Source organism: Globicephala melas, chromosome 19, assembly GCF_963455315.2.
Source record: "Globicephala melas chromosome 19, mGloMel1.2, whole genome shotgun sequence".
In the NCBI taxonomy this organism is placed as follows: domain Eukaryota; kingdom Metazoa; phylum Chordata; class Mammalia; order Artiodactyla; family Delphinidae; genus Globicephala; species Globicephala melas.
This window is the reverse complement of record NC_083332.1, coordinates 3,819,839-3,835,421: the sequence shown is the minus strand read 5'-3', so window position 1 is coordinate 3,835,421 and position 15,583 is coordinate 3,819,839. Positions and strand designations below refer to the sequence as shown.

At 51.1% G+C, this 15,583-nt stretch overlaps 2 protein-coding genes across 4 annotated transcripts in view; one reads left to right on the top strand and one right to left on the bottom strand.

Moving 5' to 3' along the window:
• The window catches only part of CDC42EP5 (CDC42 effector protein 5), a 198,017-nt gene that overhangs the window by 39,269 nt on the left and 143,165 nt on the right, over positions 1-15,583 (top strand). The window contains exon 4 of the mRNA XM_060289677.2: positions 4,677-4,838. The gene's annotated coding sequence lies outside the window, so the exon portion shown is untranslated. The remainder of the gene's footprint in view (positions 1-4,676; positions 4,839-15,583) is intronic.
• LOC132594038 (leukocyte immunoglobulin-like receptor subfamily A member 6) overlaps positions 284-15,583 on the bottom strand; it is a 38,493-nt gene continuing 23,193 nt past the window's right edge. The window contains exons 1-13 of one of the 3 annotated variants that reach the window (XM_060289617.1): positions 8,456-8,908; positions 8,285-8,320; positions 7,817-8,101; positions 7,367-7,669; positions 6,840-7,136; positions 6,275-6,577; positions 5,561-5,611; positions 4,745-4,852; positions 4,356-4,398; positions 4,233-4,270; positions 3,956-4,008; positions 3,006-3,170; positions 284-2,928 (exon numbers count right to left, since the gene is read on the bottom strand). In XM_060289617.1, the coding sequence (XP_060145600.1) occupies positions 2,785-2,928; positions 3,006-3,170; positions 3,956-4,008; positions 4,233-4,270; positions 4,356-4,398; positions 4,745-4,852; positions 5,561-5,611; positions 6,275-6,577; positions 6,840-7,136; positions 7,367-7,669; positions 7,817-8,101; positions 8,285-8,320; positions 8,456-8,702 (2,073 nt within the window). In that variant the 5' untranslated portion in view covers positions 8,703-8,908 and the 3' untranslated portion in view covers positions 284-2,784. Of the gene's footprint in view, positions 2,929-3,005; positions 3,171-3,955; positions 4,009-4,232; positions 4,271-4,355; positions 4,399-4,744; positions 4,853-5,560; positions 5,612-6,274; positions 6,578-6,839; positions 7,137-7,366; positions 7,670-7,816; positions 8,102-8,284; positions 8,321-8,455; positions 8,909-15,583 lie in introns of those variants that run through there. The other 2 variants (XM_060289619.1, XM_060289618.2) reach the window with 2 other exon arrangements.

Genomic DNA, 15,583 nt, shown 5'->3' with positions numbered 1-15,583 from the left:
GTTGCGGTGCGCCGGCTTCTTATTGCGGTGCGTGGGCCTCTTATCGCAGTGGCTTCTCTTGTTGTGGAGCATGGGCTGTAGGTGCGCCGGCTTTAGTAGTTGTGGCGTGAGGGCTCAATAGTTGTGGCGCACGGGCCTAGTTGCACGTGGGATCCTCCCAGACCTGGGATCGAACCCGTGTTCCCTCCATTGGCAGGAGGATTCCCAGCCACTGCACCACCAGGGAAGTCCCAGAAACTCACTTCTAATATAACATGTAAATAGGTTAAAAGTAAAAGAGTGAACAATATGAATGAACCTTGGAAACATTATTCAGAGTGAACTAAGGCTGACACAGAATGTCGCATTTTGTATGATTTCACCGACACGAACAGCCTAGAGTAGCCAGACTCCCTAAGGCAGGAATTTGAATGGAGATAACCAGTGCCTGGTTCAGGGGGCATGAGGAGTTCTTGCTTAATGGGTACAGAGCTTCTGTTTGGGATTATGAAAATGTTCTGGAAGACGGACAGTGGTCATGATTGCCCAACATGGTAAATGTACTTAAGGCCACTAACTTCGCACTTTAATGATGTTTCAGTGGTGGTGAATATCATGGTGTGTATATTCTACCACATTAAAAAAGTAGAAGGATGAAAAATTACTATGCAAACACTAATCATAAGTAAATTCAAGTGGTTGTATTGTTTCCCTGTCCCACAAATTACCACAAACTTGGTGGATTAAAACAGCCCAAATATATTATCTTACGGCTCTTGGAAGTCAGCAGTATACAGTCAGGTCACTGGTATAAAGTCAGGGAACAGGGAGACATTCATTTACTTCATCTCCATCCAGAACCGGAAGTCTCGAAGGCAGTTGAATTCTATATATTGACCTTGTATGCAGCGATGCAGGAAAACTTTTTAATTAGAGTAGAAGATCTTTACATTATTTTGGATTTTCTACAAACACAGCTGGCAGCCTGTTAGTAATACAATATTATTCTTATCCACTTCACAGCTTCTCGCCTTGTTTTGTTTCACTTACTTGGTTGGTGCCTCCAGGGCCCTGGTGAATACAAGTGGTCATACGGAACATAGTTGGATCATTGCCAGTCGTAGACGAAAGGACCTCAGGTTCTCACCTGTACAAATGACGTCTAGTGTTGTTAAACATGCCCTCATCAATGAAAGGGAATTCCCTTCTATTTCTGATGCGTTTTTATTTTCACCAGGAATTGTTGGTATATTTTATCAAAGGCTTCGTCTGCATCTGTTAAGGTGATTATTTTTTATTTGTTCTATTAAGGTATTGCATTATGTGATAGATTTTTAAAATTTTAAGTTACTCTATCCTTCGAAAAGAAACCCCACAGTATGGTCATGAAGTAATGTCCTTTTAATATATCACTAAATCTTATTTGTGTACACTTTGTTTAGGGATTTCCATCTAAGCTCATGTGAGAGATCTTCCTGTGACTTCCCCATGTATAATTCCCTTCTCAGGTTTTGGTATAAATATTTTCCTGATCTGATGTGTTGAGGTATGTTTTTTCTTTTTCTGTTCTCGGGAAATGCTTGTGCAATTTTGGGGGGTGTGTGCGTGTGTGTGTGTCTTTCACGAGTACATAAGTGCTCGGAAGAAATCACCAGTGAAGCCGCCTGAACTGCACACTTACACGTCGGACAATGATGACCGTCAGAGCATTTGTCCGCATCCCATCACACAGTCGCCATTTCTTTTTTTGGTGAGAACATTTGAGATCTGCTCTCTTCAAAACACTCAAGAATGGGATACAGTGTGATTAGCTGTAACCACCATGCTGTATATTAGATCCCCAGAACTTATTCATCTTATAACTGGAAGCTTGTGCCCTTTGACCAATATCTTCCCATTTCCCCCTCGCTCCAACCCCGGGAACCAGCATTCTCCTATTTCTTTCATTTTGACTTTGTTAGATTCTATATAGTTCAGTCGTGGGTAAGTTTTGATTAGAGTCAATGTATAAGGTGGTAGATTTTCCATTTATTCTTATATCCATTTAGTAAATTGTACACGTGAAGATTTCCACTCCATCTACATTTTCTGTATGTTGGCGTCAAATTTCTCATAATGTTCTGTTACTATCTTTATAATGTCTGTAGGATTTGTAGTGCTGCCTGCAATCCCTTTCATGCTATTAGAAGTGTGAGCCTTCTCTCTTGTTGCCTCGGCTGTGGTGGCTAGGATTCATGAATGTTTTCAAGAATGAGTTTATTTTTTGCCTTAATTGATTTTCTCTACTTTTTGGTTGTCTTCATTATTAGCTACCCTTGTCATTATTATTCCCACCTTCTACCTTCATTTGAAATAATTTGCTATTTTTTTCTGAAGTCTTGGTATGATATGTTAGGTCATCGATTTTTTTGAAGTCTTTTCTAATATATTCATTCATGATTCTTAATTTTCTCATTTCATATGTTTGATGTGTATTATTTACATTACCATTCATTGAAACATTTTCCCACTTCTGTTTTGTTTTTTTGTTTGTTTTTTTTTTTCGTTTTGATTTTGGTTTTCAACTCACACATTGATTTTTGACAAGTCTGTTGCATTATTTCCCAAATGTAAGGATATTAGTTATCTTTGAGGGTAGAATCAGGTGACTGCCAAAGGGTCCCAGGGGCTCCTGGTGGCCTGTGTTGGGAGTCCAGGCTGTCTGTTGGTCGTTAGGCGGTGTCCACTGCGGACAGGCAGCTCCTGTGCCTTCCGGGGTCCGTGCAGTCTTCCTCCCTGGAGCGTGGGGTCTGGGTCCTTCCTGGGCTAGCGGACGGCGAGAGCAGCATACACGCTGGGCTCTTCTGGGGGCTCCCCTGACTGGGGGGCAGGGGTTGCAGTCTCCCGTCTGAAGGTCGAGTGGTTCAGCTGGGCATAGGTCACATCCTGGGGGCCTTCAGATGCGGCGGCCTGCGGTGGGGGAGAGAGAGGGAGGGTGTGTGGTTGGGGTGGGGGAAGCCTGGGGGCCCGGACAGGATGGGACCCACCTGACCGTCCCTCTGCTCGTCCTCTTCCGCTTGTCTGTCCTTCGTGTCCAGCAATCTCCCCGACAGGGAGGAAGGAGAGGTGGCCACCCCCCGCCTTAGTCTTGATCTTGAGTGGTTCACCTGTGTGTACGTCCCCTCCTGGGGGTCTGCATCCTGCCTGTTCTGCTGGAGGGAGAGAGTAGGACAGAAAGGGGACTTCCTGGATCCACTGTGATCTCCTTCCGTCAGCTTTCCACTTTGTTGGCAGAGTGATGCTTTAAAAACTTAGGTCAGGTCACTTTCCTGATGGAAACTCTGGGGACGTCCTAACACCTTGGAGCCTCTGGATTCTTTCTACGGTTCTGATTTCAGTATTAACACGTTATCTCCCTTGCACATTTGGCTCCAGCCGCACGGCCATCTTCCTGCAAAAGCACGTCCCTGCCTCAGGACCTTTGCACTTGCTGACGCCCTCCCCCTATGCACTCTTGTCACCTTCTCTTGCTTTACTTTCCTTATCGGGACCTTGCATTCTAGGACGCTACCTGCTTCTTTACATATAGTCTTCTCACCCACCAGGTGAGCTCCCTGCTGCACCTGCAGCGCCTACAGGGAGCCGGGGGCATGCGCTCTCCTTGTGCACCACTTTTGGGTGAATGAAGGAAGGGGGGCCTGGGGACTTTTGGGTGATTCACTTATTCACAAATCCTCTTGAGACGTGGGGCTTCTCTGCAACGCCAGAAGGTCAGACAGAGGACGGGGAGCCAGGAAAGGGGACCCCGAAGGAGGGGCCATGAGGTCACAAGGAAGCAGGAGGGGTGGAGTCACAGCAGGATGACCCAGGAAGCCCGGAAGGAGAGGTCAGTGTGGGACGCTGCTGGAGCTGGGATGTGAGGACAGAGACGTGTCCATTGGACTGAGTTTGGCAACAAGAAGGTCTCTGGTGGCCTGGACAGGAGTAGGGGTCTCACCGGATGGTCCAGCTGCACCCCGTCCTCAGGCTGTGTGTCCTTCACGGCAGCATCTGCTGGGGCGGAACAGGGTGTGTATCGCTTGGTGGGATCCCCTGAGATCACTCAGGGCTGGAGCCCCCGCAGTGCATCCAGAAGGGGCCACTGAGACCCAGGGGTGAGGGGAAGTGTGGGGTTTCAGTCCGCACCCCCTGAGCCCACCCCTTCCCAGCCTTCCCCTCCCCCACACAGGTGCCTCCAGAACCCTGTGTCCCCCACCCCGTCCTCTTCTGCTCACAGAGGGCCTGGTCCTGGGCGGCGGCGGCCGAGCAGGAGCTGGGGAGGAGGCGGGCGTGTTAGGGGGAGAATGAGGGGGAGCTGTGGGCGGGGCGGGCCTGGGGGTCTTCGGGGCGGGAGTTACCTGCTCTGCAGGCCTGTGTCCTTGGGCTCTGGGTCTGCAGCCCCTGCGGGAGGGTGGAAATCAGCCTCGCCCTGGGCTGGGGCAGATGACAGAGGCTCGGCCCTGGGACTCTTACGACCCCCGCCCCTCACACGGGATTCAGGAGGAAAGAAGGAGACTTGAACTCATACTTGCGTACATGTTTGAACACTTCATGAGATTGCAAAGGAGGAAAATACCTTAAATTATACATGTCAGCTGACAGTACGTGTTTTCTTTCTAGATTTTTGAGTTTCAGACTCTGGACAATCTTTTTCTAAGCTGACCTTGCCCATCTCTTAGGTTTCCCTTCGGCTGGTGCCCTAAGCCCACCACCTCCAGGGGTCTGGGTCACCCTGTTCCCTACTCACCCGACTTCCTGCGTCTGCTCTGACCCCGGTGTCGGACGAGGAGGACGAGGGGCAGCAGGACGAAGGCCACCGAGACCCCGATCAGGACGTTCAGGTACCATTTGAGACCTGGGGCACCAGTGACGTCATGAGTGAGCCCAAGATGCCATTTAATTGAGCGCCTACTGTGTGCAGGCTCGTGCTGGGGTCTGTGCATTCATCTCCTCTAACCCACCCCACCCATTTTACAGACGAGGAAACTGAGGCACAGAGAGGGAATTCACCAACCCCAGGTGACCCAGTCTGGAGGTGGCAGAGCTGGGATTGGAACCCAGGGCTGTGGGCTCCCTGAGCTGTCCTCCTGCCGCGCCCCGCCGAAGGTGGACACCAGCTTTGTGCTCTGGGGGCTTCTCATCTGCAGGGGGGCCAGTCCGAGGGTCTCATCCGGACCCGAGGGTCCTTCCTTGTTACCCTCCCCTCCCCCATCACAGCAGGGACTGGGGGAGGGGCCGGCTGTGTGCGGTGGACTCTTCATCTTTCCCTCCCGCTCCCCGTACAATGCCACCACCACTGCGGCACTGGGGACAGGCCCCCATACAGTCACATGCTCAGGGGCCTCCCTGTGAGACCTCCTCTCCTGGGGGGTCAGAGCCAGAAGTCAGAACTGAAGGAAATCTAAGCTCCGGGCCACGATTCTCTGCCTTTACACTTGGAGAAACTGAGGCCCAGGCAGGGGAAGGGGGTCCAAGTCAGCGTCTCCAGAGGTGCGTGAACTAAGGCCATAACCGAGGCCTTCCCCCCTGGGCCCAACACCATGTCCCACAGACCCTCACTCACCCGTCTGCGGGCCTGGCTCCGTGGGGGGAAGGGCCCCAACTTCAGAGCCTCCTGGGGGTCAGGACAGGAGGTTAGGGTTGGGGGCTGCTTCTCCCCACGTCAGCCCACTGCTCCTCCCCCAGGATGGGCCCCGAGGGGTCATTCCCTCTCCATGACCCCCACCCTTCATCCACCAGCCTCAGAGCTCCTGGTGCCTGTGGTCACTCCAGCATCTCTACCTGACTCCCAGCCCCCCTGGGACACAAGCTGTGCTGAGATTGGGTCAGGATTTAGAGCAGCTGAGGACCTCAAGGGACAGGCCTGGGGCCAGGTGTCCACATATTGGGCAGAGGCCCCAGTGGCTCACCAGCTCTTGAATTGGGCCCTGTGTGTGGGTGGTGGTGTCCCCAGAGGATCCTGGGAAAATGCCTGTAGTTGGGTGAGGGGCTGCGGCTTCCCTGGGATCCCCCCTCTGCTCACACTCTGGTGCTGTCTCTGCTCTGGGGCTGCCCTTGGCTTTCCCCCTCCTCCTATCTGAGAAGTCTGGTGACGGGACGTGAGAAGCAGCAGGGACGGGAGGGCCTGGTTTCCCTCCGTCCCTCTGCAGGCTGGACCCCCTCCGGATCACCCTCCCTTGACTCTCCTTTGGAGCCCCCCTCACTCCTATCCTAGAAAGGGGGTCACCTTCAGAGCTGACAACAGGGACACAGAGGGGACAGGGCTGGGGCCCCTCACCTGAGACCGTGAGCTCCAGGGGGGCACTGGCGTGTGACAGCAGGTAGGGGTTACTGCTGAGTAAGCTGTAGCACCTATAGGTCCCATTGTGGGTTGAGGTCACGGGACTCATGGAGAATTCGGCCTGGAAATGCCCACCTCGGTACTTTGATCTAAGACGCTGTGGGGGCTGGGCTGCCCTCTCCTTGGACAGAAGGAAAGTTTCCCTTGTGCTCCCTGACTGACACAGCAGGGTCACGTTCTCTCCTGAGGCCACCAGGTGGCCCGGCTGCACCGAGAGGGAGGGCGTGTCAGGGAACCACCCTAGAGAGAGGAAGAGGGGTGAGGGGCTGCCCGCTCCCTAGTTCCGAACTGCGACTCAGCAGGGCCTCCCTGAGGCCCCTCATCTCTGTCTGTCTCTGTTTTCTCCGAGTCACTCCCTCTCCCTGCCCACCCCCGTCTCTCTCTGTCTCCCTCCCTCCCTCCCTGGGGACCCCTCACGCCTGGTCCCAGCATCACCAGCTGGGGCTCCCCCGGCAGGGCCTGTGCAGAGTCTGGGTCCCTGACTGACCCGCTGGCTCCTCACCTGCCACCAGAATGTCCAGCGGGTCACTGGGGGCCGACCACTCGGAGGAGAGGTTGTGTCCTCCGTAGCATCTGTACCGGCCCGCGTGGGTGTTGGTCACCGGGCCCAGGGGGAAGTCGGCCTGAGAGAGCCCAGCCTGGGGCTGCTGGCCAGGGCTCTGGGGGAGGGCCTGTCTCCCCTCCTGGGACAGAGCGAATCTGTCATAGCCGACGTCAGAGCGACACTGGAGGGTCAGGCTCTGTCCATAGGCCACGACAGGGCCCTGCGGGGTAAGGAGGGAGGGCTTCCCAGACACACCTGGGGGAAGACCAGCCCTGGGCTGTAGGGGCTGGTTCCTCCCATGAAGCCCCTTCTCCCGTCCTGGTCCCCAGGCCTCACTGTCTGTCGCTCACACTCTGTGTCTCTGTCCTGTGCGCCCTTCTCCCCCCTCACCCCACCCTCTCATCTGGGACAATCCTGGGAGAAAAGCATCTAATAATCTGTCTCGTGCCTAAAAAAGTGTGTGAGGCCGGGGAGGACCTCCTTACCTGGGACCAGGAGCTCCAGGGGGTCACTGGGGGCCGACCACACCTGGGGGGTGTCCCTGTAAAAGCCGTGGCATCTGAACATCCACCTGTGGCTGGGGGTCACGCGACCCACGGGGAACAGGGCCTGGGTGTGCCCCTGGCGGCCTCGCTGTGCATCCAGGGTCCAGGAGGACTTGGGTTCTCCTTCCTTAGTCAGAATGAACCCGTCCAGTCGCTGCCATGAGCAACACTGGAGGGTCACGTTCCCTCCCGAGGTCACCACAGGGCTCGGCAGGGCTGAGAGGGTGGGTTTCCTGTGGACCCCTAGGAGAGAAGGAGGGAGCTTGTGAAATGGTGCTCACACGCCCCTCTCCTCCCCCAGGGCTGGGCTGTGAGAGGGACACACCCCTGAGAGCAGACCCCCTTCCTGAGGGCAGAGCCCGATGCTGGGACCCCCGAGTGTCCTCTCACCTGTCACCACCAGCTCCAGGGGGCCACTGCTCTCTGACCAGCCAGTGGGGCTGCGATAGTAACAGTGATATCTCCCTGCGTCGTATTGTGTTATATATAAGATGGAGAACTTGCCCTTGTCTCCGGGCTCCAGTGAGGGCTGTCTGTACCAGGATTGTGAGCTTCCCTCTTTATCCAAACGGAACTCCCGGACCCCCAGGGTCCCCTGACACCAGATGGTCACGGGGCTTCCCCAGGGGATCACAGAGCCTGGCTCAGCCCAGATGGTGGGTTTGGGGAGGGTGTCTGGAAGGACATCAGAGGCTGCGTCACAAGACATCCTCACCCCCAGGTCCCCAGCTCTCAGCCCCCAAACTCCCGGACTCCCCCTCCTTCAGCTCAGAACTGCTGTTCCCCACCCCATTGCCTGGGGGTGGCCCCTTGTCCCCATGATCAGGAGGGAGGTGGGACACCTGGGGACAGACTCACCTGCCTGCACCTGGGTCCTCGGGCCCACACTCAGCCCTGGAAGAGAGACCCCTGTGAGAGGTTCGCCCTGAATCCTGAGCAGCGCCTCTCCTACCCGTGAGCCTCCTGAGTCCTGGGGTCTCCTGACAGAGCAGCCTGGCTGGGGCTTCCCCTCCCCCTCCTCCATCTCACCGAGGCAGAGCAGGGCCGTGAGGCTGGGGGTCATGGCGTCTCGTCCCTGTGGTCCAGGCGGTGCAGATGGAGGAGACCACGGTGCCCTCAGGACGGAGACCCGAGGATGTGTCCACTGGGAGGCTGGTCCTCCGCGGCACGGGGCTGTCACGTCAGCAACCCCACAGGAAGGGGAACTGCCCCTCCCCAGGAGCCTGGCTCTCATTCCCATGACAGAGCCGGTGTCTTCCTGAGACGACCCTTCCATACGAGGGTGACCCGGGCACGTCTTTCCCTCTCAGAGCCTCCCCGTTGGGTCTCCTTCGTCCTCAGCCGGTCCATCGGCAGGTCCCTGTGGGGTCCTCACCATGGACAGGGGTCACCCAGGCCCTGACGATGCTTCAGGGAGGTTGCAGGTTCCTGCTGCACCGCAGAGCTCATATCAGCAGAGAGACACGTTTAACATCTGCCTACAGCTCCATGGAGGTCAGTGTGGCAATGAGCACAGAGGAGAAGTTCGGGGAAATAAGGAAGGAAACATGCCTGGTCCCCTGGCCCCAGAGTGTGGGTTTGCTTTCTATCTCAGCCCCCTTCAGGGACTTCTCCCTTTTTCTTGAAACAGCGTCCACCCCACCTTCCTGGGAACAAGCCCCTGAGTCGTTCCTGCCTTCTCGGTGGCCCTTGATCCTTGGACAGGGCTCTCCTCCCCATCCTGTCGTCCTGCCTGGAAGCTGAGGGGACCTTGATCTGAGTTAGAGGTCTCCCTTTGAAGGAAAACATCTCTATTTAACTCTGTCCCCACTGGTCTTGTAACCGTGAGGCCAGTGCCCTTTCTGAGCCTGAGTTTCCTCCTCTGCATGTTGTCGCCAGCCCCACTACTCAGAGTGGCTGTGAGCTCAATGGTGTCAGGTTCATTGCAGGATCACCACTGTTAATTTCCAGAGCAGGTGACAACAGCAGTGGGTGGGACATGAGAGGATCCTGGGCTCAGACTCCACGGCAAAGTGGGTGATTGTGGTGCCCACCTAAGAGCCCTCCTCTGCTCCTAACACTGAGAAATGCTATTTTGAATATTTCTGAAACACGTACCCACAGACACATGCAGAAAAAGAGAAAGAAAGTTCCCCAAATGGAGAGGGAACCAGACCAAAGAAGAGGGAACTAGGCTGAGTGGCCCCCGCTGACCGGGATCATCAAGGGGGTCATAGGGAGGAGGTTCCCACCTGTGTGGACAGAGAGAGGGACCCAGGTCCTCACAGGCAGGGAGGGGTCAGGGCTCCAGGTGGAGGTTGAAGCTGCGGCCCCACTTCCCCGCCTTTCTGGACGGGCACTGGGATAGCTCTGCTCACTGCCCCAAGCCCGTGGTCAGCATTGAGCCACCTCCCCTGTGTGGCATGAAACAGACTCAGTCCACGATTGTCAGCCCTGGGCGTCCACCCTCGTGAGAGTGTGAGGGTCCCATTGCAACATCCCTGAGGCCACAGCTGTGAGCAGATGCTAAGTCTGAGACGGTGGGCAGCACGGGGCAGAGCAGCTGCAGCAGTCGCCCCTGGTCAGCCTGACTCCCAGGACAGCCCCGGGAGAAGCCTTCTAGGAGAGACCGGGGGTGTGAGGGCAGAGCCTTTAACAGGAATGGACATCACAGTGACCCTAGTAATGATGACAGTGCTACGGACAGCCGTCTGCTGACGCATGGGGGTGTCCTAGGCAAGGAAACAGAATCAGTAGGAAACCAATAAAGAGGTAGAAAAAATGTAGAACATACTTGATGTGAATATCTTGATTGTATGACAACACAATTAGTGACTTTGCTGAAATAAAAATATGCAAAAAAAGAATCAGTAGGGAAATATGACAGTCGATTTAAATTAAGCGTGTTTAAGTATCTGAAAAATAAAGGGAGGCAACCATATGGATTATTTTATAGAAGAAAGGGCAGTTATTAAGAGGTAGAAAAGGTAGAGATGACAAATCCAGTAGGATGAACACATTAAAAAATGTCACCCCATCAAGGACAAGACAGCTGAGGGACCAGTTATGGAATTGAATACAATATCGAGGAAATGTTCCACAATGAAGGTTTGAGAGACCAGAAATGGAAATTCAAGATACTTGGGGAATAGAATGAGGAGGGCCCACGTCATATCTATTGTAAGTGTCAGAAGGAAAGGTCGTGACGTATAACAACGGCCAAAGAAATGAAGAATTGAACATTTTTCAGAGATGAGGACAGGCCAAGTAAGTGCTAGGACGCCTGTAATTAAAAGTGACATCTGTATCTTGACCCTTCATGGTAAATTAAGAAAATGAAGGTTAAATTTAAAAAAAAAGTATCTCAGAGTGAATTGTACGCTTCGAAATGGTTAATTCTATTTTGTGAACATTTCAACTGAAAAAAATCAAGGACGACTGTCCTGAGGCCCTACAAATGTCCTGAAACTACTTCCTGTAGAAAATGCAAATTACCATTAAGAGAATGACAAGCTCATTGGGACCAGACTACCCCGTACCAAAAGGCGATGCCAGAAGATACTGGAGAAATACCTTCAGGGAATTAATTGGGAAGAATTTTACACTGAGCCAAATTATTTTTAAGGGACAAAAGTGAAAGGCTCATCAGAGGGTAAATCCCTAACTACGCGGAGGTTCCAGCCACCACATCTGACCTGTGGGAGCTGTGTCCATTCCGCCAAGCCCACCACGTCAGGCTGCGTCTTCCTAAGAGAGAAGGAGGGTTCTGGTGGGGATGGAGCCCTTACCCATCACCTGTATGTTCCTCTCCCAGTAGTTGAGTCACACACTTAGTTTGAAATAAGAAATGTTTTCAAGTAACTTGATAAAGAGAGAATGAGAGTGAGAGAAGGCATTTCCAGAGACGCAAGTTCTTAGATATTTTACTATTTTCACACTCAGTGAAAGGAATACTAAGAGATGTAATGGAGAAAGTGAGATGTCATATGAGAAAAAAATGGTATGAAAAGCACTGAAAAATTAACTAACACAACTTGTACACGCACCCACAGATGCACCCACACGTGTGCACACAGGCACACAGATGTGCACACGCACATGCACGTATATAGAGTACCCATATTTCAGGTGAAGTATAATGAGAACATTGTCTTCTCTAATGGAGGAGGAGAATGCATAGCTGTTTAGAAATAAAAATGTAAATACATATGTTAACATGGGAGTAACAGCCTAAAATTAGAGATGGAATAACTACCAATGTGCTTGGTGTAATTAAATGAAAGAAAACATTTTCAGCTTTATTGAGATATAAGTAACAAAAATTGTGTATATTTAAGATGTACAACTTAATGTTTTTATTTTTAAAAAAAGCATTTATTTATTTATTTATTTACTTGGCTGTGTTGGGTCTTAGTTGTGGCACGCAGGATCTTCGCTGTGGCAGGCGGGATCTTTCGTTGCGTGCGCAGGCTCCAGGGTGCATGGGCTCAGTAGTTGCAGCTTGTGGGCTTAGTTGCCCCGTGGCATGTGGGATCTTAGTTCCCTGACCAGGGATCCAACCTGCGTCCCAAGCAGTGGAAGGTGGATTCTTAATCACCGGACCGCCAGGGAAGTCCCACTTGATGTTTTTATATACACTTACCTTGTGATATAATCACCACAATTAAGCTAATTAACATATCCATGACCTCACATACTGAACATTTGTGTGTGAGTGTGTGTGTGGTGAGAACACTTAAGGTCTATCCTGTAAGCAAATTTCAAGTCTACGATGGAATATTGTGAACTGTAGTCACATCACCGTACATCACATCTCCAGAAGTGACTCGACTGCATAACTGAAACTTTGTTCCCCGTGACCAGCATCTCCCCACTGACCCCTTTCCCAGCCTCTGGCAACTACCATTCCTCTGTGTTTCTATGAGCCTGATTATTCTAGATCCCCCAGGGAAGTGAGCTTGGGCTGTATTTGTCTGTCTGTGTCTGGCTTCTTTTACTTCACATAATGTCCTCCAGTTTCATCCACGTTTCCCAAACGGAAGGATTCCCTTCTTTTTAAAGGCTGAATAATATTCCAGTGTGTGTGTGTGTGTGTGTGCGCGCGCGCGTGCGTATCTCACATTTTCTTTATCTCTTCATCTTTCAACAGGCATTGAGGTTGTATCCATATCCTGGCTAATGTGAATAATGCTGCAGTGAACATAGGAGTGCAGATATCTCTCCGAGATCGTGGTTTCATCTGCTTTGGCTATATACCCGGAAGTGGAATTGCTGGATCCTATGGTAGGTAGTTGTAGTTTTAATTTTTTGAGGAAACTCCATACTGTTTTCCACAGTGGCTGCACCGATTTGTGTTCCCAGCAACAATGCATAGGGTTCTCTTTTCTCCACAACTTTGCCAACACTCGTTATCTTTTTTTTTAATTAACTTATTTATTTATCTTTGGCTGTGCTGGGTCTTCGTTGCTGTGCGTGGGCTTTCTCTAGTTGCGGTGAGCGGGGGCTACTGTTCCTTGCGGTGCGCGGGCTTCTCATTGCAGTGGCTTCTCTTGTTGTGGAGCAAAGGCTCTAGGCCCGCGGGCTTCAGTAGTTGTGGCTTGTGGGCTCTAGAGCGCAGGCTCAGTAGTTGTGGCACACAGGCTTACTTGCTCCGTGGCACGTGGGATCTTCCCCGACCAGGGCTCGAACCCATGTCCCCTGCGTTGGCAGGTGGATTCTTAACCACTGTGCCACCAGGGAAGCCCAACACTTGTTATCTTTTGTCTGTTTCATAACAGCCATTCTAACAGGTGTGAGGTGATATCTCATTGTGGTTCTGATTTGTATTTCCCTGAGGGTTAGTGATGTTGAGCACCTCTTCATGTACTGTTTGGCCATTGGAATGTCTTCTTTTGAGAAATGGCTATTCCGGTCCTTTACCTGTTTTTTTCAATTGGGTTGTTACTACTTTGCGTTGAGTTGTGTGAGCTCCTTGTATATTCTGACAAGTAGCTGCTTATCAGATACATGGTTTGCAAATATCTTCTCCCATTCTATATGTTGCCGTTTCACTCTGTTGTCTGTTTCCTCTGCTGTGTAGAAGCTTTTAATATGATGCAATCCCCTTGTCTATTTTTGTCTTTGTTGCCTGTGCTTTTGGTGTCATATCCAAAAAACCATTGTCCAAACTCACGTCAAGAAGCTCTTCCCCTATGCTTTCTTCTTGTAGTTTTATGGTTTCAGTCCTTCTGGTTAAGTCTCTGGTCCATTTTGACTTGATTTTATATATGGTGTGAGCCGAGGGTCCAGTTTCATTCTTCTGCATGTGGGTGTCTAGTTTTCCCAGCATCATTTATTGAAAGTACTATCCTTTCCCAATTGTGTGTTCTTGGCACCCTTGTGGAAGATAGCTCACGGAGCTTCTTTAAGACAGTTATTTTGAACAGTTAGGCATCTGATAGACCTTCATCTTCTACGGTTTATGTCTTGCCTTCGGCAGTGTCACATTCCCTGATTCTTCGTGTGTCTTACAGCTTTGCTTTGGTGTCTGTGTGTTGGAAGAAGCAGCCGCCTCTTCCAGTCTTTATGGTCGGAGTTTGCAGACCAGCCCAGTCAGAGATTCTGGAGCCTCTCAGACGTGTTCTGTGGACGTGCAAGCTCCACATCCCTCCCTCCTGGGGAAAGGATTCCTAGTTGTGTGCCTTCACCGTGTCCCCGCTTCCCCTGGAGGAGTGCGGGGGATGGCGGGGGCTGGGGGCGGGCTCCATTTTCCTCCTCCTGAGGGAGAAGTCTCAGGATCGGTCCTCCTGTCCATCCTGCCAGGCTGTGCCGGCTACTACAGCGCCTGTCCCTCTCTTCCTCTTTTGCTGCCCCCACGTGGGCCTGTGGCCTCGGGCTCTGAGTGAGATGAGAGGCCAGGAGGTCTCTGAGGCAGTGCCCGGAGCCTGGGGATGTGGGTGCAGCTTGACTCCCTCTGGCCTGGGCCGAACGGAGGAGGCTCTCAGCGCTGAGGGTGCCAGCTTGGGGGAGGGGGGACAGGGGGAGGGAACTGCTCCTTTTATCCTTTCAAAGTGGTTTTTCTTGGTTCTATGCTCATTCGAGGTGTCGCACCTTGCTAACTGGATCCTGCAGTTCGCATAAAATTTATTTTCCCCAAATACCGTACTTTTGTCACTGTTTATGTGCGGGGATGAGAGCTGGGACTTCCTGTTCTGCCATCTTGCCTAAAACGTTGATTAATTTTTCTAGAATGCATCGTAGTGAGACCAGAAATGGAAAAATAGAAACAATAGCTAATCTACACAGGAAATAAAATGAGAAGACTAAACAGATATCTGTCACAGTCTCTAATGAGGGAAATGAGAATGCCATTAGTCAGCACTTGAAGAGACCACAGACCTAGACACCAGGGCATCCTCCACTTAAGGGGACTAGGGTTCTCCCTCACCCGCAGTGGGGGCAAGATTACTTCCTTTTTTTTTTTAAAATAGAAGTATAGTTAATTTACAATGTTGCGTTAGTTCCAAGTGTATAGCAAAGTCATTCACTTATATATACATATTCTTTTTCAGATTCTTTCCGTTAAAGATTTTTATGAGATATTGAGCATGGTTCCCTGTGCTATACAGTAGGTCCTTGTTGTTTATCTATTTTATGTAAAGTAGTGTGTATCTGCAAATCCCAAATTCCTGATTGATCCCTTCCCCCTTTATCCCCTTTGGTAACCATAAGGTTGTTTTGTGTGTCTGTGAGTGTATTTCTGTTTTATAAATAAGTTTATTTGTACCATGTTTTAAGATTCCACATATAAGTGAAATCACATGATATGTGTCTTTCTGACATACTTCACTTAATATGATAATCTCTAAGTCCATTCATGGTGCTTCAAATGGCATTATTTCATTTTTTTTTATGGCCGAGTAATATTCTATTATACATATATCACATCTTCTTTATCCATCTGTTGATGGACATTAAGGTTGCTTCCACGTCTTGCCTATTGTAAATAGTGCTGCTAGGTACATTGGGGTGCATGCATGTTTTTGAATGAGAGTTTTTTCCAGATATCTGCCCAAGAGTGAGGTTGCAGGATCATAAGGGAACTCTGTTTTTAGATTTTAAGTGACCTTCACACCGTTCTCCATAGTGGCTGCAACAATTTACATTCCCAGCAACAGTGTAGTAAGGTTGCTTTTTCTC